Below are 23,376 nucleotides of genomic sequence, written 5' to 3'. Positions count from 1 at the left end.
AATACTCCCAAACTCATTCTATGAAGCCACCATATCCCTGATAGCAAAACCAGGTAAAGTCACCACAAAAAAAGAAAATTATAGACCTATGTCCCTCATGAACTTAGATGCAAAAATCCTCAACAAAATTCTAGCCAATACAATTCAACAACATACCAAATAATTCACCATGACCAAGTGGGATTCATACAAGGTATGCAGGGATGGTTCAATATTAGAAAAACAATTAATGTAATCCACCACATATATTAAACAAAAGACAGGAATCACGTGATTTTATCAATTGATGCAGAAAAGGCATTTGACAAAGTTCAACACCCATTCGTGATAAAAAAAACTCTCAGCAAAATAGGAATAGAAGAAACATTTCTCAACATAATCAGGGGCGTTTATACAAAGCCAATAGCCAACATCATCCTAAATGGAGAGAGTCTGAAAGCTTTTCTCTTGAGTTCAGAAACCAGACAAGGATGCCTTCATCACTCTTTTTCAGTATTATGCTGGAGGTCCTAGCCAGAGCAATTAGGCTAGATAAAGAAATAAAGGGCATCCAGATTGGCAAGGAAGAAGTAAAATTATCTCTGTTTGAAGATGACATGATCTTACACACAGAAAAGCCTAAGGAATCCTCCAGAAAACTACTGAAACTAATAGAAGAGTTCAGCAGAACATCGGGATACAAGATCAACACACAAAAATCTATTGGATTCCTCTACACCAACAAGAAGAACACCAAAGAGGAAATCACCAAATTAATACCATTTACAGTAGCCCCCAAGAAGATAAAATACTTAGGAATAAATCTTACCAGAGTTTTAAAACACTTATACAAAGAAAACTACCAAACACTTCTGCAACAAACCAAAAGTGACCAACATAAGTGGAAAAACATACCTTGCTCATGGACAGGAAGACTTAACATTATAGAAATGTCTATTCTAACAAAAGGAATCCATAGATTTAATGCAATTCTGATTGAAATTCCAATGTCATTCTCCAATGAGAAGGAAAAATAAATCACCTACTTCATATGGAACGGAAAGAGGCCCCAGATATGCAAAGCATTACTGACAAAGAAGAACAAAGTGGGAGGCCTTACTGTACCTGATTTTAGAACCTATTATACCACCACAGTAGTCAAAACAGCCTGGTACTGGTACAACAACAGATACATGGACCAATGGAGCAGAATTGAGAATCCAGACATAAATCCATCCACATATGATCAGTTGATACTTGACAAAGGCGCCAAAACAGTTAAATGGGGAAAAGACAATCTTTTTAACAAATGGTGCTGGCATAATGATATCCATCTGCAAAAAAATGAAACAAGACCCATACCTCACTCCATGCACAAAAACAAGCTCAAAATGGATCAAAGACCTAAATATAAAATCTAAAACTATAAAGATCATGGAAGAAAATACAGGGAGAACTTTAGGAGCCCTAATACATGGCATAAAGAGTATACAAGACATTACTAACAATGCAGAAGAAAAACTAGATAACTGGGAGCTCATAAAAATCAAACACCTATGCTCATCTAAAGACTTTATCAAAAGAGTAAAAAGACTACCTACAGACTGGGAAAAAGTTTTCAGCTATGACATTTCCGATTAGTGCCTGATCTCTAAAATCTACTCGATACTGCAAAAACTCAACTACAAAAAGACAAATAACCCAATTACAAAATGGGCAAAAGATATGAACAGACACTTCACTAAAGAAGACATTCAGGTAGCTAACAGATACTTGAGGAAATGCTCATGATCATTAGCCATTAGAGAAATGCAAATCAAAACTGCAATGAGACTTCATCTCACTCCAACAAGGCTGGCATTAATCCAAAAAACACAAAACAATAAATGTTGGAGAGGCTGTGAAGAGACTGAAACACTTATACACTGCTGGTGGGGATGTAAAATGGTACAACCACTTTGGAAATCGATTTGTTGCTTTCTTAAAAAGCTAGAAATAGAATTACCATAAGATCTAGCAATCCCACTCCTTGGCATATATCCTAAAGAGATAAGAGCCTTTACACAGATGGATATATGCACCCATGTTCATTGCAGCACTGTTTACAATTGCAAAAAGATGGAAGCAACCAAGGTGTCCATCAACAGATGAATGAATAAATAAATAATGTTATATTCACACAATGGAATACTAAGCATCGATAAAGAACAGTGATGAATCTGTGAAACACTTCATAACATTGAGGAATCTGGAAGGCATTATACTGAGTGAAATTAGTCAGTTGCAAAAGGATAAATATTGTATAAGACCACTGTTACAAGAACTCGAGAAATAGTTTAAACAGAGAAGAAAATATTCTTTGATAGTTACAAAGGTGGGGGAGAAGGGTATTCACTAATTAGATAGTAAATAAGAACTACTTTAGGTGAGGGGAAAGACAACACACGATACAGGCAAGGTCAGCACAACTGGACTAAACTAAAAGCAAAGAAGTTTCCTGAATAAACTGAATGCTTCGAAGGCCAGCGTGACAGGTGCTGCAGTTTGGGGACCATGGTTTCAGGGGACATCTAAGTCAATTGGCATAATAAAACTTATTAGGAAAACATTCCGCATCCCAGTTTGGAGAGTGGCGTCTGGGATCTTAATGTTAGCACGTGGCCATCTAAGATGCATCAATTGGTCTCAACCCACCTGGATCAAAGAAGAATGAAGAACACCAAGGACACAAGGTAATTAGGAGCCCAAGAGACAGAAAGGGCCACATAAACTAGAGACTACATCAGCCTGAGACCAGAAGAACTAGATGGTGCCTGGGATAACCGATGACTGCCCTAACAGGGAACACAACAGAGAACCCCTGAGGGAGCAGGAGAGCAGTGGGATGCAGACCCCCAAATTCTCATAAAAAGACCACTAGGCTTAATGGCCTGACTGAGACTAGAAGGACCCCGGAGGTCATGGTCCCCAGGCCTTCTGTTAGCCCAGGACAGGAACCATTCCCAAAGCCAACTCTTCAGACAGGGATTGGACTGGGCAATGGGTTGGAGAGGGATGCTGATGAGGAGTGAGCTTCTTGGATCAGGTGAACGCTTGAGACTATGTCGGCATATCCTGTCTGTAGGGGAGGTGAGAGGGTAGAGGGAGTTATGAGCTGGCGAAATGGACACAAAAAGAGAGTGGAGGGAGGGAGCGGGCTGTCTCATTAGGGGGAGAGCAACTGGGAGTATGTAGCAAAGGGTATATAAGTTTTTGTGTGAGAGACTGACTTGATTTGTAATCTTTCCTTAAAGCACAATAAAAATTAAAAAAAAAAAACTTCAATGATATTTGAACATACTAAATTCTCTCAGTGCTGTCTCACAGAACATTCTGTGGTGATGGAGATGGCCCATACTCTGTGGTGTCCAACGTGGCAGCCACTGGCCACAGTCATCGGGTACTTGGAAAGTGGTCAGTGTGACTGAGTAACTGAAGATTTAATTTTAATTAACTTAAATTTATGAATAGACACATGTGACTAGTAGCTACCATCTCAGCTCTAGATATTAAAACAACATAGAAAATGCCTGAAGATTCTCTATAGCCACATATCCTTGGTGATGTCTGGAAAGCAGCTCTATAGCTCCAACAGTGTCCTCACCTAGTACAGAAAACCACCTCGCAATTATGGGACTCTGTCCTGTCTCTTTCTCTCCCTCTGTATGCCCTTTTCTCTCCTTCCTGCCTGTCCTCATCCCACACTGACATCCCCATCAGGTCCAGCTCCATACTCGTAATCCATGAGTCCCGCAGATTTGTACAAGTTACCAATGTGTTGGCATTTCTTCAATGTATTTTTTTTTTATGGATACTATATTATTTTCTTTTCATTATTAACATTATATTTACATATATAACATATTTATATATGCTATGTGGGAATGTTTACCATTATTTCCTGTAGGAACATATGTTTTGATTCATTCAGAACTGTTTTATCTTCTAGTGATTATAGCTACCTCATAAAGAAGGCCTTCCTATAGCCCAACTGGGTCTTATTTTATTCAAACAAACGTTTTCTTGCTTCACATATTATAAGACTTATTTTTTTCTCTTTATACTTATCTATGATGTTTGTTTTGTATATTTGTGAGTTTGACTAATTCAACAACAAATCTGTTCAGACTTAACTTACATATTCTGTTGCTACACCACCAATATGAATAATTCATCTAGGCAGTATTTTGCCTATTGATGCAGACAGAAAAGGAGCGAGGACTTGCGCATTCACTTGTACTCACTTTCCTTATAAGCATTCACTCCTGCATATTACTTTCAAACATTTAGAACAAGGGCATATTCTGCCATATAACTTCGTACTTTTCCTCTTCTGTTGTTTCACGGAATTATCTCACCTCCAAATAAGTAAGAAAAAGAGAAATGTGCAAGATAAAAACAAGAGGCTCTGTAATTTCTCCAGAAGAAGGCGAGACTCAGCAGTTGTGTGGAGACAGTTCAGGGGTGGGGTGGATACAGCATGGGTCATGTGTCTGAGGAAGGACACGCCTGTTAAGAAAACTGTCGGAGGACAGAGGACAAAGGACTGAGGTGGGTCTGGGAGGTGACTCAGGAATCAAAGGGGGCTCTAGGAAGGGCCTTAGAACACAGAGAAGGGAGTGTGACAGGAGGCATCTGGTTCCAAGAGAGTCACTTGTGCTCCTTTGTGCAGCTGTTAATCTGCACGGTGTTTTAATTGATCCCTGGAATAATTTAAACAAGAAAAAGTTTTACCTGTGATGTCTTGAATAACATGGATGGTGGATATGGCCTATTCCTTGGCACCCTGGAGTGGGACAAACAGCTTGACCTGGCAGGATTTTCACATCATTTGGTCCTTCAGGAAGTAAAAGAACCCTACTTGAAAATACCCTCAATGAAGAACTGGAAAGGCTAAAATACGTACATGATCTTAATTGAGACTTTACAAATGAAAAACAAGCCATTATCAAAAAGTACTTATTGGGTACTAACAATGTTGTATAAAATGATTTAGACAGAAAATATCCCTGCTGTAATAAATAACACTAACAGCAACTAATATCAGAGACAGAAGAAAATGAATACACATTGAAGAAAATTAAAAAAGAAACAAGTATGAGTATATTCATTTATTTCTTTCAGGCATTAATCCTAACAATACAGCTACAAGCTCAGGACGTGAGGTCTGGTTTGAGGCTCACCCCACCACAGCAAGGATTCCCAAAATGCTGAACAAACCTGAGCTAACACACAGAGCATGCTGTCGTCAGTGAGAGTGGCCCTATCCAGGCTCATTCACATATGTCGAAGCTAGCTGCAGAAAGAACCATCTGACCCTGGACCATGCTCTAACCACTCCAGGTCAGCAGTGAATTCTGCCAGGCCTAATCTACCTCTAAAGATTATGAGGATTAAAACTCCCATACCTTGGGTCATGGATCGAAATGTGTTCCCCCAAAATGTGTCAACTTGGTTAGGCCATGATTCTCAGTACCGTGTAGTTGTCCTCCATTTTGTGGTTTTCCTATGTGTTGTAAATCTCTGCCTGTGGTTAAAGAGGATTAGGGTGGGATGTAACACCCTTGCTCAGGTCACATCCCTGATCCAATGTAAGGGGAGTTCCCCTGGGGTGTGGCCTGCACCACTTTTTATCTTACAAGAGATTTAAGGAGAGGGAAGCAAGCAGAGAGTGGGGACCTCATACTACCAAGAAAGCAGTGCCAGGAGCAGAGTGCGTTCTTTGGACCCGGGGTTTCTGTGCAGAGAAGCTCCTAGTCCAGGGAAGACTAATGACAAGGACCTTGCTCCAGAGCAGACAGAGAGAGAAAGCCTTCCCTTGGAGCTGACACCCTGAATTTGGACTTCTATCCTATGTGAGAAAATAAATTTATCTTTGTTAAAGCCATCCAGTTGTGGTATTTCTGTTACAGCAGCACTAGATGCCTAAGACACCTTGTTCTGTCTTAGTCCACACACACAGGTATAAACCTCTGGAATGTCCCATTCCACACTGTCATACTGTTCTGGCCTTACTTCCCTGACAATCCTGTACCTTCTTTCTCCCTCCACAGCTCTTGGACCTCAGTTTCCAGCCAACAAACTCCCTATTTTCTCATCCTAGTCTCAATATTTTCTCCATCTTCCAGCTCTAATTTAAGCATAGCTGTTGGTTGAAGAGATAGCTTCCTGCTGCCCTCTTATTTTCTCACACTGCATGTACCTGAGGATCGGTAGAGACGTCAGTGCCCTCTCTTCCTCCCAGTGCCTCTTCTAGACCACACTTCTCTCACACTCTTAGAAAACCCCTGTTCTTCTGAGGTTAATGACACTGGGCTCCATCACATCCACCCTCTCACTGACCTCGTCCATCTAACTGCTGTTTTCCATATCCTTCAGTGAGACTTTGGCACCCACTCAGCCCCAGCTCCTGCTGTTATCACCCTAGTTGCCCTCGATACCCACGTCCAATATGCTCCCCTTGAAGATCAGCAACCATCTCAGTTCCTGTGGCCTCTTCTGTGAATCTATCTGGGCTAAAGACCCAAAGGAAGTCCTCTCGATCTTGTCATTGCCCAAATGGACTGCTTCTAAAATCACTAACCAACATCCCATCTGACCACATATTCATGTCCTTCCAGATGGCTTACTCAGGTGCCCCACCTGCAATGGTTTGCAACCATTTGAGGCCATTAATTTCCCTTCATCATCAGTGCCCTCTCATCATAACACTTTTCTCTGGTCTAACTTCATTCTGTCAATTATTATTTGACTCTATTGCAAATAACCTAAACTCTCTTGCCTCTGTGACTTTTTATCACACCTTCCTAGTAAAATAAAACCCAAACATGGATCAATTGAACCATCCTGCTTTTCTGTGCTTTGCATAACCAAGTCCTGCTGGTAAAAAAATGACATAACAGTGCAGACTAGGTGTTACCAAGACACTGCCATCTTCAGCGTCACTTGGGCTCTCCTACACTCTCCCTAACTTTCCACTGCCCTCCACTCTTTGGCTTTCAGCAGCTGGCTTTTCCTCCTGCTTCACTGGAAAATAAGAGCCAGTAACGGAGCTCTGTGAGCGTGGCTTTCAACCTAAAACCACCCACCTGTGTGTCGTCATTTCCTCTCTTCCTTCCCCTTACAATGCAGGGGCATTCTTCCTCACCAAAGCAAATGCCTCCACACACACATGAGGATCTCATCCACCTCATGTTCTCCAGAATCTTTGGGCAATCATATATTTCAGTCATTCTGTCTACTGAATTCTTTCTACCAACATTTAAACATTTTCTAGTTTCCATTTTCTGCTGCATAGTCAAACTTCTCAAATAAGTTTTTTTTTTTTTAATTTTTATTGTGCTTTAAGTGAAAGTTTACAAATCAAGTCAGTCTCTCATACAAAACCTTATATACACCTTGCTACATACTCCTAGTTGCTCTCCCCCTAATGATACATCACGCTCCTTCTCTCCACCCTGTGTTTCCTTGTCCATTCAGCCAGCTTCTGTCCCCTCAGCCTTCACATCTCCCCTCCACATAGGAGCTGCCCAGATAGTCTCCTGTGTCTTCAAATAAGTTATCTTTATTTCCTCACATCTCACTTCTCAAACCACTTCAATTTGTCTTCTAAGGTTCTAATTACCTCTGTGCATTGAGTCTGACATGCACTACTTAGAGTGGATCGTATTCAATCACATGGAAATAGTCATTGCATTTGGTTATTTCCTTCACGAGTTGTCACTATCCACTGTAACAATTAGTGATACCATGCTCATAGTTTCCTTTCTGTACACGAACATTCTTTTGTAATCTTCTTTGCCAGTTTTATCTCCTCTACTTCGCCTTAAAATGTCAGAGAACCTCAAAGTTTGTTTCTGGGCTCTCTTTGCATTTTATACTAACTCCCTGGGTGATATCTATTTCTACAGTTTTATTCACCAACCAGATGTTATAAATACTCATAGACTATAGGGCAGACATTCTTTAAGTTCCAGTCCAGTATATCCAACTTTCTACCCAACATCTTCGGGACTTGGTGTCTTGTGCCCCACCTTGTTCCTTCTCCTCCTCTAGAGGTGCTCACCTCAATAAGTCACATTACTATCCATGCCAGAAACCTGGAAGTTATCTTTGACATCCCTTCTCCCTCATTCCACTTCACCTCAACTTCCAATCAATCTTCAGTTCCTCACATATTTCTTTAATCTGCACCAAACCTAATTTCTCTTTTCACCACTGTGACCAGCCTAACTGAAGTCAACTCTCCAGTCTCCTGCTTGGAGAATTGCAACAGGCACTCTTTACCCATCGCAATCTATTCTCCATCTTGCAACCAGAGTGATATTTTCAAAACACAAATCTAATCATGTCACTTCCCTGCTAAAGACCTTCAGTGGGTTCTCACTAGGTCCAAGATCTTCAGCCTGGCCTACCTGATCTGACTCTTCAGATATGTCTAACTCAATTTTCTTCCTTATCAATAGTCTCCATCTATACTGGCCTCCTCCTATTCCTAGACCCCGAAAGGGTCTTTCATAATCAAGGCATTTGCATATACTGGAATGAGCTTCCCATCTGTTATCCTGGTTAACTCCTACTTATCCTTCAGGTCACAGCTTATATTTCACTTCCTCAGGCTAATTTCCAACAATAGTGTAGGTTTCCACTTTATATACAACTTACCTTGCCTACAAATTAAGCATTTGTTTGTCTACCTCTCTTGTTAGATGGTAAGCTGCAAGCCTAAGTCTAGTTCACCAGTTCCCAACACTTTGCCTAGCCTGACACATACTTGGTGCTCCGTAAATGCTTAGTGAATGAATAGATGAGTATTCCATAGTTCTTCCCTGGAAATGCTCATAATATAAAAAAGAGGTCAACAAATAATCCAAAAAATTGCATTACAGTCTGATTATGTTGCATGAAAATACTGACTGAGGCTAGGTCCCATAGTGTGGTGATGTTAGGACAAATATGTACACTTCACATATATTTTCATTGCATTTACTGAATGATAAGAAAGCATGTCTTAGACATTTACTATGTCCTCATGACTTTGCAAAACACCTTGAGGGAGGAATAGAGGAGTAAGAGATGTCCTATTCATATGCAAAAATAATTAGAACAAATCAGAGGAACTGATGTTTAAAAATTGTGAACAGGTCCCCAATTAAGAAACATGCTGCGTCAATCAGTAATAAAGGAATATAAGAGCTAAGAAACAACTATAGAATATAAAAAGACTTTTCTCCAAACTGTCTTATACTACACTACCAAGGCCACCATCACGAAAACCGTCAACATTAAACCCGGAAGCAAACAAACAAAAAACACTCTGCACCAGCCAGCCCAGATGTAACTTAGTTTAGACTACATCCCACCGGCAATGAACTCTCAATGAATGCTATTAAATGTTTTTTTTCCGGACTGTTTTCATACACTTGATTAAACTAAGATTCAAAATTATATTCTCAGTATTTATCAATGCATATTCATCTCCAGATCTCTAAGGGTTGCCATAATTTTCCCCTTGTTAGAGCTGTTAGGAAAGGTATGACCTCAACTCTCGGGAGAAGAGTTATTATTATATTAAGAATCACAGCAAGGGACAAAACAGAGAAGAAATCAAGAAGAACATGCAATAAAAGTGCACCAAACCTAACAACTTTCTTATTAAATTGTGTATGATGAAGCATAACGGGTTGATTCAATGGTGGGTTAGACAGAGAGCTACCCCTTGGGGAAAAGACATCTGTAAATTCTACAACAGGTCCTATTATTGCCTCTTGGATAATGGTAACCTATCTATAAATCAAATTAGTGTTTTTCTCCAGATAATAATTGAGTTTTCTCCAATAATATCTGACTTGTAACATGGATATTTAGTGAATTAGATCTCAAGAAAAATGTTCTCAGCTCATATATCACTTCTTCAGAGAGACCATTGTTGGTCATGTTGTTGTTGTTGCTAAGTGCCGTTAAGTCGGTTCCAACTCATAGCGACCCCATGCACAACAGAACGAAACACTGCCTGGTCCTGCGCCATCCTTACAATCGCTGTTATGCTTGAGCTCATTGTTGCAGCCACTGTGTCAATCCACCTCGTTGAAGGTCTTCCTCTTTTCCACTGACCCTGTACTCTGCCAAGCATGACGTCCTTCGCCAGGGACTGATCCCTCCTGACAACATATCCAAAGTATATAAGGTGCAGTCTTGCCATCTTGCTTCTAAGGAGCATTCTGGTTGTACTTCTTCCAAGACAGATTTGTTCTTTCTTTTGGCAGTCCATGGTATATTCAATATTCTTCGCCAACACCACAATTCAAAGGCGTCAACTCTTCTTCGGTCCTCCTTATTCATTGTCCAGCTTTCACATGCATGTGATGTGATTGAAAATACCATGGCTTGGGTCAGGCGCACCTTATTCTTCAGGGTGACATCTTTCCTCCTCAACACATTGAAGAGGTCCTTTGCAGCAGATTTGTCCAATGCAACGCGTCTTTTTTTTTTTTATATAACTTTTATTAAGCTTCAAGTGAACGTTTACAAATCCAATCAGTCTGTCACATATAAGTTTACATACATCTCACTCCCTACTCCCACTTGCTCTCCCCCTCTTGAGTCAGCCCTTTCAGTCTCCCCTTTCTTGACAATTTTGCTGGCTTCCCTCTCTCTCTATCCTCCCATGCCCCCTCCAGACAAGAGTTGCCAACACAATCTCAAGTGTCCACCTGATATAATTAGCTCGCTCTTCATCAGCGTCTCTCTCCCACCCGCTGACCAGTCCCTTTCATGTCTGATGAGTTGTCTTCGGGGATGGTTCCTGTCCTGTGCCAACAGAAGGTCTGGGGAGCATGGCCGCCGGGATTCCTCTAGTCTCAGTCAGACCATTAAGTTTGGTCTTTTCATGAGAATTTGGGGTCTGTATCCCACTGATCTCCTGCTCCCTCAGGGGTCCTCTGCTGTGCTCCCTGTCAGGGCAGTCATCGATTGTGGCCGGCCACCAACTAGTTCTTCTGGTCTCAGGATGATGTAGGTCTCTGGTTCATGTGGCCCTTTCTGTCTCTTGGGCTCTTAGTTGTCGTGTGGCCTTGGTGTTCTTCATTTTCCTTTGTTCCAGGTGGGTTGAGACCAATTGATACATCTTAGATGGCCGCTTGTTAGCATTTGAGACCCCAGACGCCACATTTCAAAGTGGGATGCAGAATGTTTTCATAATAGAATTATTTTGCCAATTGACTTAGAAGTCCCCACAAACCATGTTCCCCAGACCCCCGTGCTTGCTCCGCTGACCTTTGAAGCATTCATTTTATCCCGGAAACTTCTTTGCTTTTGGTCCAGTCCAATTGAGCTGACCTTCCATGTATTGAGTGTTGTCTTTCCCTTCACCTAAAGCAGTTCTTATCTACTGATTAATCAATAAAAAACCCTCTCCCACCCTCCCTCCCTCCCCCCCTCGTAACCACAAAAGTATGTGTTCTTCTCAGGTTTACTATTTCTCAAGATTTTATAATAGTGGTCTTATACAATATTTGTCCTTTTGCCTCTGACTAATTTCGCTCAGCATAATGCCTTCCAGGTTCCTCCATGTTATGAAATGTTTCAGAGATTCGTCACTGTTCTTTATCGATGCGTAGTATTCCATTGTGTGAATATACCACAATTTATTTACCCATTCATCCGTTGATGGACACCTTGGTTGCTTCCAACTTTTTGCTATTATAAACAGAGCTGCAATAAACATGGGTGTGCATATATCTGTTTGTATGAAGGCTCTTGTATCTCTAGGGTATATTCCCAGGAGTGGGATTTCTGGGTTGTATGGTAGTTCTACTTCTAACTGTTTAAGATAATGCCAGATAGATTTCCAAAGTGGTTGTACCATTTTACAATCCCACCAGCAGTGTATGAGAGTTCCAATCTCTCCGCAGCCTCTCCAACATTTATTATTTTGTGTTTTTTGGATTAATGCCAGCCTTGCTGGTGTGAGATGAAATCTCATCGTAGTTTTAATTTGCATTTCTCTAATGGCTAATGATCGAGAGCATTTTCTCATGTATCTGTTGGCTGCCTGAATATCTTCTTTAGTGAAATGTGTGTTCATATCCTTTGCCCACTTCTTGATTGGGTTGTTTGTCTTTTTGTGGTTGAGTTTTGACAGAATCATGTAGATTTTAGAGATCAGGCGCTGGTCGGAGATGTCATAGCTGAAAATTCTTTCCCAATCTGTAGGTAGTCTTTTTACTCTTTTGGTGAAGTCTTTAGATGAGCATAGGTGTTTGATTTTTAGGAGCTCCCAGTTATCGGGTTTTTCTTCATCATTTTTGGTAATGTTTTGTATTCTGCTTATACCTTGTATTAGGGCTCCTAGGGTTGTCCCAATTTTTTCTTCCATGATCTCTATCGTTTTAGTCTTCATGTTTAGGTCTTTGATCCACTTGGAGTTAGTTTTTGTGCATGGTGTGAGGTATGGGTCCTGTTTCATTTTTTTGCAAATGGATATCCAGTTATGCCAGCACCATTTGTTAAAAAGGCTATCTTTTCCCCAATTAATTGACACTGGGCCTTTGTCAAATATCAGCTGCTCATACGTGGATGGATCTATGTCTGGGTTCTCAATTCTGTTCCATTGGTCTATGTGCCTGTTGTTGTACCAGTACCAGGCTGTTTTGACTACTGTGGCTGTATAATAGGTTCTGAAGTCAGGTAAAGTGAGGCCTCCCACTTTCTTCTTCTTTTTCAGTAGTGCTTTGCTTATCCAGGGCTTCTTTCCCTTCCATATGAAATTGGTGATTTGTTTCTCTATCCCCTTAAAATATGACATTGGAATTTGAATCGGAAGTGCGTTATATGTATAGATGGCTTTTGGTAGAATAGACATTTTTACTATGTTAAGTCTTCCTATCCATGAGCAGGGTATGTTTTTCCACTTAAGTATGTCCTTTTGAATTTCTTGTAGTAGAGCTTTGTAGTTTTCTTTGTATAGGTCTTTTACATCCTTGGTAAGATTTATTCCTGAGTATCTTATCTTCTTGGGGGCTACTGTGAATGGTATTGATTTGGTTATTTCCTCTTCGGTGTTCTTTTTGTTGATATAGAGGAATCCAAGTGATTTTTGTATGTTTATTTTATAACCTGAGACTCTGCCAAACTCTTCTATTAGTTTCAGTAGTTTTCTGGAGGATTCCTTAGGGTTTTCTGTGTATAAGATCATGTCATCTGCAAATAGTGATAACTTTACTTCCTCCTTGCCAATCCGGATACGTTTTATTTCTTTGTCTAGCCTAATTGCCCTGGCTAGGACTTCAAGCAGGATGTTGAATCAAGCGGTGATAAAGGGCATCCTTGTCTGGTTCCCGTTCTCAAGGGAAATGCTTTCAGGTTCTCTCCATTTAGAGTGATATTGGCTGTTGGCTTTGCATAGATGCCCTTTATTATGTTGAGGAATTTTCCTTCAATTCCTATTTTGGTAAGAGTTTTTATCATGAATGGGTGTTGGACTTTGTCAAATGCCTTTTCTGCATCAATTGATAAGATCATGTGGTTTTTGTCTTTTGTTTTATTTATGTGATGGATTACATTAATGGTTTTTCTGATATTAAACCATCCTTGCATACCTGGTATAAATCCCACTTAATCAGGCTGAATTATTTTTTTGATATGTTGTTGGATTCTATTGGCTAGAATTTTGTTGAGGATTTTTGCATCAATGTTCATGAGGGATATAGGTCTATAATTTTCATTTTTTGTAATGCCTTTACCTGGTTTTGGTATCAGAGAGATGGTGGCTTCATAGAATGAGTTGGGTAGTATTCCGTCATTTTCTATGCTTTGGAATACCTTCAGAAGTAGTGGTGTTAACTCTTCTCTGAAAGTTTGGTAGAACTCTGCAGTGAAGCCGTCCGGGCCAGGGCTTTTTTTTGTTGGGAGTTTTTTGATTACCGTTTCAATCTCTTTTTTTGCTATGGGTCTATTTAGTTGTTCTACTTCTGAATGTGTTAGTTTAGGTAGGTAGTGTTTTTCCAGGAATTCATCCATTTCTTCTAGGTTTTCAAATTTGTTAGAGTACAATTTTTCATAATAATCTGAAATGATTCTTTTAATTTCATTTGGTTCTGTTGTGATGTGGTCCTTCTCGTTTCTTATTCGGGTTATTTGTTTCCTTTCCTGTATTTCTTTAGTCAGTCTGGCCAATGGTTTATCCATTTTGTTAATTTTTTCAAAGAACCAGCTTTTGGCTTTGTTAATTCTTTCAATTGTTTTTCTCTTCTCTAATTCATTTAGTTCAGCTCTAATTTTTATTATTTGTTTTCTTCTGGTGCCTGATGGATTCTTTTGTTGCTCACTTTCTATTTGTTCAAGTTGTAGGGACAGTTCTCTGATTTTGGCTCTTTCTTCTTTTTGTATGTGTGCATTTATCGATATAAATTGGCCTCTGAGCACTGCTTTTGCTGTGTCCCAGAGGTTTTGATAGGAAGTATTTTCATTCTCGTTGCTTTCTAAGAATTTCCTTATTCCCTCCTTGATGTCTTCTATAACCCAGTCTTTTTTCAGGAGGGTATTGTTCATTTTCCAAGTATTTGATTTCTTTTCCCTAGTTTTTCTGTTATTGATCTCTAGTTTTATTGCCTTGTGGTCTGAGAAGATGCTTTGTAATATTTCGATGTTTTGGACTCTGCAAAGGTTTGTTTTATGACCTAATATGTGGTCTAGTCTAGAGAATGTTCCATGTGCACTAGAAAAAAAAGTATATTTTGCAGCAGTTGGGTGGAGAGTTCTGTATAAGTCTATGAGGTCAAGTTGGTTGATTGTTGTACGTAGGTCTTCCGTGTCTCTGTTGAGCTTCTTACTGGATGTCCTGTCCTTCTCCGAAAGTGGTGTGTTGAAGTCTCCTACTATAATTGTGGAGGTATCTATCTCACTTTTCAATTCTGTGAAAATTTGATTTATGTATCTTGCAGCCCTGTCAGTGGGTGCATATATATTTAATATGGTTATGTCTTCCTGATCAATTGTCCCTTTTATCATTATATAGTGTCCTTCTTTATCCTTTGTGGTGGATTTAAGTCTAAAGTCTATTTTGTCAGAAATTAATATTGCTACTCTTCTTTTTTGCTTATTGTTTGCTTGATATACTTTTTTCCATCCTTTGAGTTTTAGTTTGTTTGTGTCTCTAAGTCTAAGGTGTGTCTCTTGTAGGCAGCATATAGATGGATCGTGTTTTTTTATCCAGTCCGTGACTCTCTGTCTCTTTATTGGTGCATTTAGTCCATTTACATTCAGGGTAATTATAGATAAATAAGTTTTTAGTGCTGTCATTTTGATGCCTTTTTATGTGTGTTGTTGACAATTTCATTTTTCCACATACTTTTTTGTGCTGAGGCGTTTTTCTTAGTAAATTGTGAGATCCTCATTTTCATAGTGTTTGACTTTATGTTAGTTGAGTCATTACGTTTTTCTTGGCTTTTATCTTCAGTTACAGAGCTGTTATACCTTTTTGTGGTTACCTTATTATTTACCCCTATTTTTCTAAGTAAAAACCTAACTTGTATTGTTCTATATCGCCTTGTATCACTCTCCATATGGCAGTTCAATGCCTCCTGTATTTAGTCCCTCTTTTTGATTATTGTGATCTTTTACCTATTGACTTCCATGATTCCCTGTTATGTGTATTTTTTTTTTTTGAATTAATGTTAATTTGTTTGTTTTTGTGATTTCCCTATTTGAGTTGATTTCTGGACGTTCTGTTTTGTGACCTTGTGTTGTGCTGGTATCTGATATTATTGGTTCTCTCACCAAACAATATCCTTTAGTATTTCTTGTAGCTTTGGTTTGGTTTTTGTAAATTCTCTAAACTTGTGTTTGTCTGTAAATATCTTAATTTCGCCTTCATATTTCAGAGAGAGTTTTGCTGGATATATGATCCTTGGCTGGCAGTTTTTCTCCTTCAGTGTTCTGTATATGTCGTCCCATTCCCTTCTTGCCTGCATGGTTTCTGCTGAGTAGTCTGAACTTATTCTTATTGATTCTCCCTTGAAGAAGACCTTTCTTTTCTCCCTGGCTGCTTTTAAAATTTTCTGTTTATCTTTGGTTTTGGTGAGTTTGATGACAATATGTCTTGGTGTTTTTCTTTTTGGATCAATCTTAAATGGGGTTCGATGAGCATCTTGGATAGATATCCTTTCGTCTTTCATGATGTCAGGGAAGTTTTGTGTCAGGAGTTCTTCAACTATTTTCTCTGTGTTTTCTGTCCCCCCTCCCTGTTCTGGGACTCCAATCACCCACAGGTTATCCTTCTTGATAGAGTCCCACATAATTCTTAGGGTTTCTTCATTTTTTTTAATTCTTTTATCTGATTTTTTTTCAGCTATGTTGGTGTTGATTCCCTGGTCCTCCAGATGTCCCAGTCTGCATTCTAATTGCTCGAGTCTGCTCCTCTGACTTCTTATTGCGTTGTCTAATTCTGTAATTTTATTGTTAATCTTTTGGATTTCTACAGGTTGTCTCTCTATGGATTCTTCCAACTTATTAATTTTTCCAGTATGTTCTTGAATAATTTTTTTGAGTTCTTCAACAGTTTTATCGGTGTGTTCCTTGGCTTTTTCTGCAGTTATCCTAATTTCATTTGTGATATCTTTAAGCATTCTGTAAATTAGTTTTTTATATTCTGTATCTGATAATTCCAGGATTGTATCTTCATTTGGGAAAGATTTTGATTCTTTTGTTTGGGGGGTTGGAGAAGCTGTCATGGTCTGCTTCTTTAAGTGGTTCAATATGGATTGTTGTCTCCAAGCCATCACTGGGAAACTAGTTTTTCCAGAAAATCCGCTAAAAAAAAAAGTGCAGTCAGATCCCTATCAGAGTTCTCCGTCTGGCTCAGGCTATTCAGATGTTAATGAAGCCGCCTGGGGAGGGTGGGGGAGGGAACAGAGAGATAGGAGAGTAGCACCTCAGAATATAGCCAGAGTTGCTTGTCTTGCTTGGAATGACTATTATATCTGAGATTCCCGCGGGCGCGTCGCCTATGTGCGCTGGCTGTGTGGAGATTGCCCCTGGGGGGTCTGGCCCGCTGGAGTCACGGTCAGATCCTCCGCTTCCAGCCCCACGCCCAGCGTCAAGGCTCCCCTACTGGGACGGTGCACTCTCGACTCCAAAATCACTCGCTGCCTACCGGGGACTTCTCGTCCCTCCAGCCGCGTGGCCCTGCCGCCTCCGCAAACCAGTTGGGCCTCCTCTCGGGGTTAGTTCAGATGGGTGGAGCAGCTCCCCGTGCTTGTGCCGTGACCGAGTGTCCCGGCTGGGACACTGTTCTCCCTGCTCCAATACCAGTCGCTGTCTCCCGGGGACTTCTCCTATCGGCTGCGTCCCACCCCGCCCACGCGACCCGGCTGGGCCCCTTCCCGGGGTTAGTTCAGGGGGGTGGAGCAGCTCTCCGTGTTTATGCCGTACCTGCGTCCAGTCCAAATCCCTGCGGGACGGTTCCCCAGCTGGGACGCTGCTCTTCCTGCTCCAAGACCAGTCACTGCCTCCCGGGGACTTCTCCTACCAGCTGCGTCCCACGCTGCCCGCGGAACCGGCTGGTCTCCCTCCCGGGGTTAGTTCAGGGGGGTGGAGGAGCTCTCTGTGCTTGTGCCGTACCTGACTGGTACGCTGGCTGCAGGCTCTGGAAACAATCGCTGCTTCCCCGTATTAGTTCGTTCTCCGCCTCTAAATCTGTGTTTGTTGTTCAGGGTTCGTAGATTGTTATGTATGTGATCGATTCATTTGTTTTTCCGTGTCTTTGTTGTAAGAGGGATCCGAGGTAGCATCTGCCTAGTCCGCCATCTTGGCTCCGCCTCTGCAATGTGTCTTTTGATTTTTTGACTGCTGCTTCCATGGCTGTTGATTGTGGATCCAAGTAAAATGAAATCCTTGACACCTTCAATCTTTTCTCTGTTTATCATGATGTTGTTCATTGGTCCAGTTGTCAGGATTTTTGTTTTCTTTATGTTGAGGTGTAATCCATACTGGAGGCTGCGCTCTTTGATCTTCATTCACTGGTCATATTCCCCTTTTTATCTTCTTTTTTACCGCTTCTACTTGAAATTATCTTCCTAGTTCATTTTTTATCACTGTCTCCCTTCACTAGAATGAGGACATTTACCTTATTAACTTGTTTATCATAGTGGTTTCATTGGCTAATTTTTATAAGTAGGTTGCCAGGCCTTTCTTCCTAGTCTTAGGCTCAAAGCTCTACTGAAACCTGTCCACTATGTGTGACCCTTCTGGTATTTGAAATATTGATGGCATAGCTTCCAGTATCATAGCAACAGGCAAGACACCACAGTATAACAAATTAACAGACTCCTTTACTTTTTTTTTTTTTTTTACTTTGGACACATTATTGGGTAAGACCAATCACTAGGAAAGGACACCACGTTTGGTAAAGTAGAGGGCCAATGAAAACAAGGGAAACTCTCAGTAAGATGTATTGACACAATAGCCGTAACGATGGACTCAAACATACAAATGATCACCAAGGTAACACAGGTCTGGGCGCCATTTTGTTCTTTTAGACATACGGTCACCATGAGTTGGAGCCAACTCAATGGCAACTAACAACAACAATTTGTTTACCATTGTATGTCTAGCACCTACATATAATAGATACTCAATAAAAATTTGTTCGATGCATGAATAATTAGTAATGGCAACAATCGACACCTGGAAGCAAAGCATTTATGTATAGGTTATTTCAATAGATCCTCACCACAATTGTACAAGATAATCACTATTTCATTCTCATTTCAGAGCAGAGCTTGTCTAAAATTGATCTCCAGTCTTCTATTTCTAAACACTTAGAAATATTCACTATATCAAGCAACATGAATAACTCCTAATTTATTCCAACTTTTCTATGAAAATTTTTCTCAGGCAGCAACAAATCTAATGGCAATGTTCTTTTTGCAAGGACAAAAAAGAAAGGGAAAATACTCTTGCAAACTGGAAGTTATGTGAATAATGAATAATACTAAATACCAGCATAACCTTGTAGTAAGAGGTCCTCCTTGGACCCATTCACGTGGAAGTATGCTGTTAGTTTCCTACCCTCCTTCCTTGATTTTGTTGAGGCCAGCAAGGTGCCGAGCAACATATGTTCACTTTCCAGCCTCTCTTACAGTAGGACGCGGCCATTAGACACTGTTCTGGAGATTAAGGCCTAAGGGAAAGGCACTGCAGTGATGTCCATAACAGCCTCTTTTTTTCCTAGTCAAACGTAAGTGATGGACTGAATTGTGTCCCCCAAAAATGTGCGTCAACTTGGCTAGGTTATGATTCCCAGTATTGTGTGATGGTCCACCATTTTGTCATCTGATGTGATTTTCCTACATGTTGTAAATCCTACCTCTATGATGTTATTGAGGCAGGATTAGAGGCAGCTATGTTAAAGAGGTAGGACTCAATGTATAAGGTTAGATTGTATCTTGAGTCAACCTCTTTTGAGAAATATGAGAGGGGATCAAGCAGAGACAGGGGGACCTAATACCACCAAGAGAGTAGTGTCAGGAGCAGAGTGGATCCTTTGGACCTGGGGTCTCTGTGCTGAGAAGCTCCTAGACCAGCTGAAGATTGATAAAAAGGACCTTCCTCCAGAGCTGACAGAGGGATAAAGTCTCACCCTGGAAGAGGTGCTCTGAATCTGGACTTTTTGCCTCCTAGGCTGTGAGAGAATAAATTTGTTTGTTAAAGCCATCCACCTGTGGTATTTCTGTTATAGCAGTACTAGATGACTAAGACAGTAAGGATGAGGCTGGTGCTGCTTTGACCTTCCTACAATGCAGATGTAAATGCTCATGAGATGTCAAGTTCAAAGACAAAAGCACAAGTGTCGAGGAAGACCGAGAATGAAGAGAGATTGAGCCTGGGCCATGGCCTTGCCAGACCTGAGCCAATACCTCAGTGATGCTATCATATAGGAAGAATAACTCTCTCTCTGATTCCAAAAAATCCAAACCCATTGCCCTTGAGTCAATTCCGACTCATACTGATCCTATAGGACAAAGCAGAACTGCCCCACAGGGTTTCCAAGGAGTGTAGTGGCTGGTTGATTCCATCTGCTGACCTTTTGGTTAGCAGCCAAGCTCTCAACCACTGTACCACCATGGCTTCTCTCTCTGGTTAAGCCATTGTAAACAGGTTTTTGTGTTACTTGTAGCTGAAAAATTCCTATGATAAAACAATTTTATTTCGTTTTCCCTTTTGTGAAATCAAGTAATTTCCATTAAAATACACTCACACACACACACAATCCTAAAGTTTCATGTGGGTATTAGACCTATTATCATGTAAAGATGATGTAAAATAGCAAGGGAAAATCAAGAAATGAGAGATTTACTCATCTTTAGAAATGTGAAAGGAAACTGTCCTTTCTTGTTTCAAAAATGGCCCAAAGTGGCACCATGAGTAATGTAAATGAGAGGCTTTTTATTCCATCCCCTACAGGTCGGAGTGAGCTCACCTCCCTCCTCCTGAGCAGGAAGCAGCTTCCTCTCAGAGCTGTTGTTTTCACTTGGTTTAGAGATGACCTGGAGCAGTATGACAGTGCTGACACTGATGGAAGGAAATTAAGATGATCCACTCATTTAAATACATGGATGAGGTTCCAGATTTACACTGGCCAACATCAGGAAGTGAGGATCAAGAGGCAGCATTTGTACACTTATTTCAACACTACCTACTGCTGAAAAAGTATTCAATTTGACCTGATGCACTTACCAAACTTTTTTTATATAGAAATGACATTAGCATTGAGTGGTGATATCCACTAGATGATATATAAACACTGCTTCTTTGAAAAGTGAAACAGATTTAAATGTCATAACAGAGAAGTAAAGATACCCCATTTCTTATTTTTTAAATAAAATAACTACACAGAATTATTCATTTTAAGAGTCATTGCTTGTTATGTACCAGATAGTACTCCAGGTGCTAGGGATATGGCAGCAAACCAAAGTGAAAGGCCCAATTCTGTTGGAGCTTACGTTCTGGTGCAAAGACAGAGAGTAAATAATCAGTAAGAACTGTAATACAACATCAGAAGGTTATGGCGCTATGAAGATATATAAGGTGGAATAATAAGAACAAGTGCTATGGGTGTCGGTGGGAAGCTCATGAAGGCCAGCAGTCAGGGAAGACAATCTGACCCTGCAGCAGAATCCTGCACAAGCAAGACAGAAGATGTCCCGGGACGGCAGAAAGAAGGTCAAGGTAGCTGGAACCACATGAGTGAAAGAAGGGACGCAAGAGATGCTATCATGTGGGCCAAAACGAAAGGGTTCTCTTTATTCTGAGGGTGACAGAAGACACTGAACAGCATGGAGTTGGGGAGCAACTCCATCAGTGGGAACATGGTTATCGAGCCCCTGTTCTTTGGGGAGTTCGTGCTTCTTCTACAGGGAACTTCCAAAGAACTTGTGTAAGTTCTGCATTGTGGTTGGGGCTGGAAGTATGTGCTTGGGAGTCACTGGAACAGCTGATGTCACACATGGTGTTTAAAGACACAGGGCAGAGGAGATTCCCTAGGAAGCTGGTTGTCGATGGAGAAGAGAAGGCTGAGGACTGAGCTCTGAGAAATGTCAACGTGTAGAGATGAGAAAGAAGTGGAGTGAGAGACCAAGAAGTTACACCCAGGGATGGAGGAAAAAGAACATCTGAGAAGACCTGGGAAGGTAGTGCACCTATTTTGCTGGTCACAGTGACACTGAGATGTTAGGGCCTGGGCACTGGCCACTGGGTTTGGAGATAGGCGGGGTTGTGTGCCAAGAGTGTTTTCAGAGAAAAGGGGGGAACAAGACTGACTCAAGTCCAAGGGGAAACCGGAAAAAAGAAGAGACCAATAGTTTAAACAGTTTTTTAAGGAGTTTTGCCATAAAAGGTGGTGGCTCAAATGGGTTTACGGTCAAGAAAGTATTTGATTATTGTTTGTTTGAGTGGTGTTGGGGATGTTTCAGTAGAGGGAGCATTTGATAATGTAAGAAGTGAAAACAGAACGAGGAAAAAGTCTCCGAGTGGGCACAGAATGACGGGCCAGTGCCCCAGTGAAACTCATCAGTTCCAACGAAGGAAAGGCTAGCTACGTGAGCCCAGAGGCAGGTGCTCTGGTGGGCCTGGTGGTCACAGGTGGCACACTCCTTCACCGACATCTTTCATTTTCTCAGCAATAGGCAGCAAGTTCCTCAGCTGAGACTGAGACTGGCACAAGGGGAGCAAGAGCATTAAATCCAGAACTGAGAAAAAAAGCCAACTGTTCAAATACACACATGCTGTCATTTCAAATAATTAAGCTTTCACTATTCTTTATTTGGGATTGGAAACTTTTACGTTACTGTTCTATTTTTTTTTCCCCCACATTCCCCTACCCCAAGAAAATTTATACTGTAGTTTGCTAAGATTTAATGAAATAATTATCTTTGAATGTTGGAGAAAACAAATAATAAGCATATCTTTCAAACTGAAATTATAGGTTAATCATGCCTATTCTCCATCTCCTAATGAAATTAGGGACAGTAAACACTTGTTGGGCTAAAATAATGAGTTTCTCAAATAGAAGAAGAAAATAGTGCAATGGATCACTTTTATATGAGCTTTCTAGCCATGGTTGTATAATTCTTGTTAAATGACTGGCTGGAACTATGCAAATAAGGTCTGTGGAATCCTTGTGGAGGATTGGCCAGTTTTGCCATCCCACTAGGCTTAAAAAGAACTAACCCCAGAGGCTGAGGGGGAGACCTCACTACCATCAAGAAGAAAAACTGGGAATGGAGTGTGTCCTTTGGACCCAGAGTCCCTGCGTCGAGAGCCTCTTAGATCCAGGAGACAAAGCTGTAACACTGGGGAGCTGTAACACTGGAGACTGCAGCAGCACAGGACCGGCAGACGGCTGCAGCTGACAGTCTGACCCATGGAGCAAGACAAATGAGTGCCTTTGGGTAGGAGGCTTCTTCAAGGAGTGGGGTGCCTCTGGCACGTACCAGCAGCAGCAAGGGCCGGCACAGGGCCCAGTGGCAGCAGCCGAGAAGAAGCTGTCCTGATTGAAGAACTGTACCCTGAGTTGCTCCTGTTACTTCCAAGTTGATCCTGATTCTGAATTGTAACCTGTTACTTTCCTATTAAACCCCATAACTGTATGATCTGTGAGTTCCCAACAAATTATTCAATCCAGCAGAGAAGCAGAGTGCTGCAGGAGGGGCGGCTGGTGTCTGAATTGATAAAAAGTTTGGAGAGAGGGTATGTCTGACCTGCACCTCATGCTGCTTCTCATCTCTCCCCCTGGAGTTAGGCAAATTCTGACACTACCACTACTTTTACAATAACCAAACACCACGGCTGCTTGTACTT

At 40.9% G+C, this 23,376-nt stretch overlaps 1 protein-coding gene across 1 annotated transcript in view; it reads right to left on the bottom strand.

Annotated features, from left to right (window-relative positions):
- Positions 1–23,376, bottom strand: part of L3MBTL4 (L3MBTL histone methyl-lysine binding protein 4) — a 547,866-nt gene that overhangs the window by 323,881 nt on the left and 200,609 nt on the right. Inside the window, 1 exon segment of the mRNA XM_010587124.3 lies at positions 4,753–4,855. Coding sequence (XP_010585426.1) covers positions 4,753–4,855 — 103 coding nt within the window.

This window comes from Loxodonta africana, chromosome 11, assembly GCF_030014295.1.
Source record: "Loxodonta africana isolate mLoxAfr1 chromosome 11, mLoxAfr1.hap2, whole genome shotgun sequence".
Lineage (NCBI taxonomy): Eukaryota > Metazoa > Chordata > Mammalia > Proboscidea > Elephantidae > Loxodonta > Loxodonta africana.
This window is presented reverse-complemented; position numbering and strand designations above follow the sequence as displayed.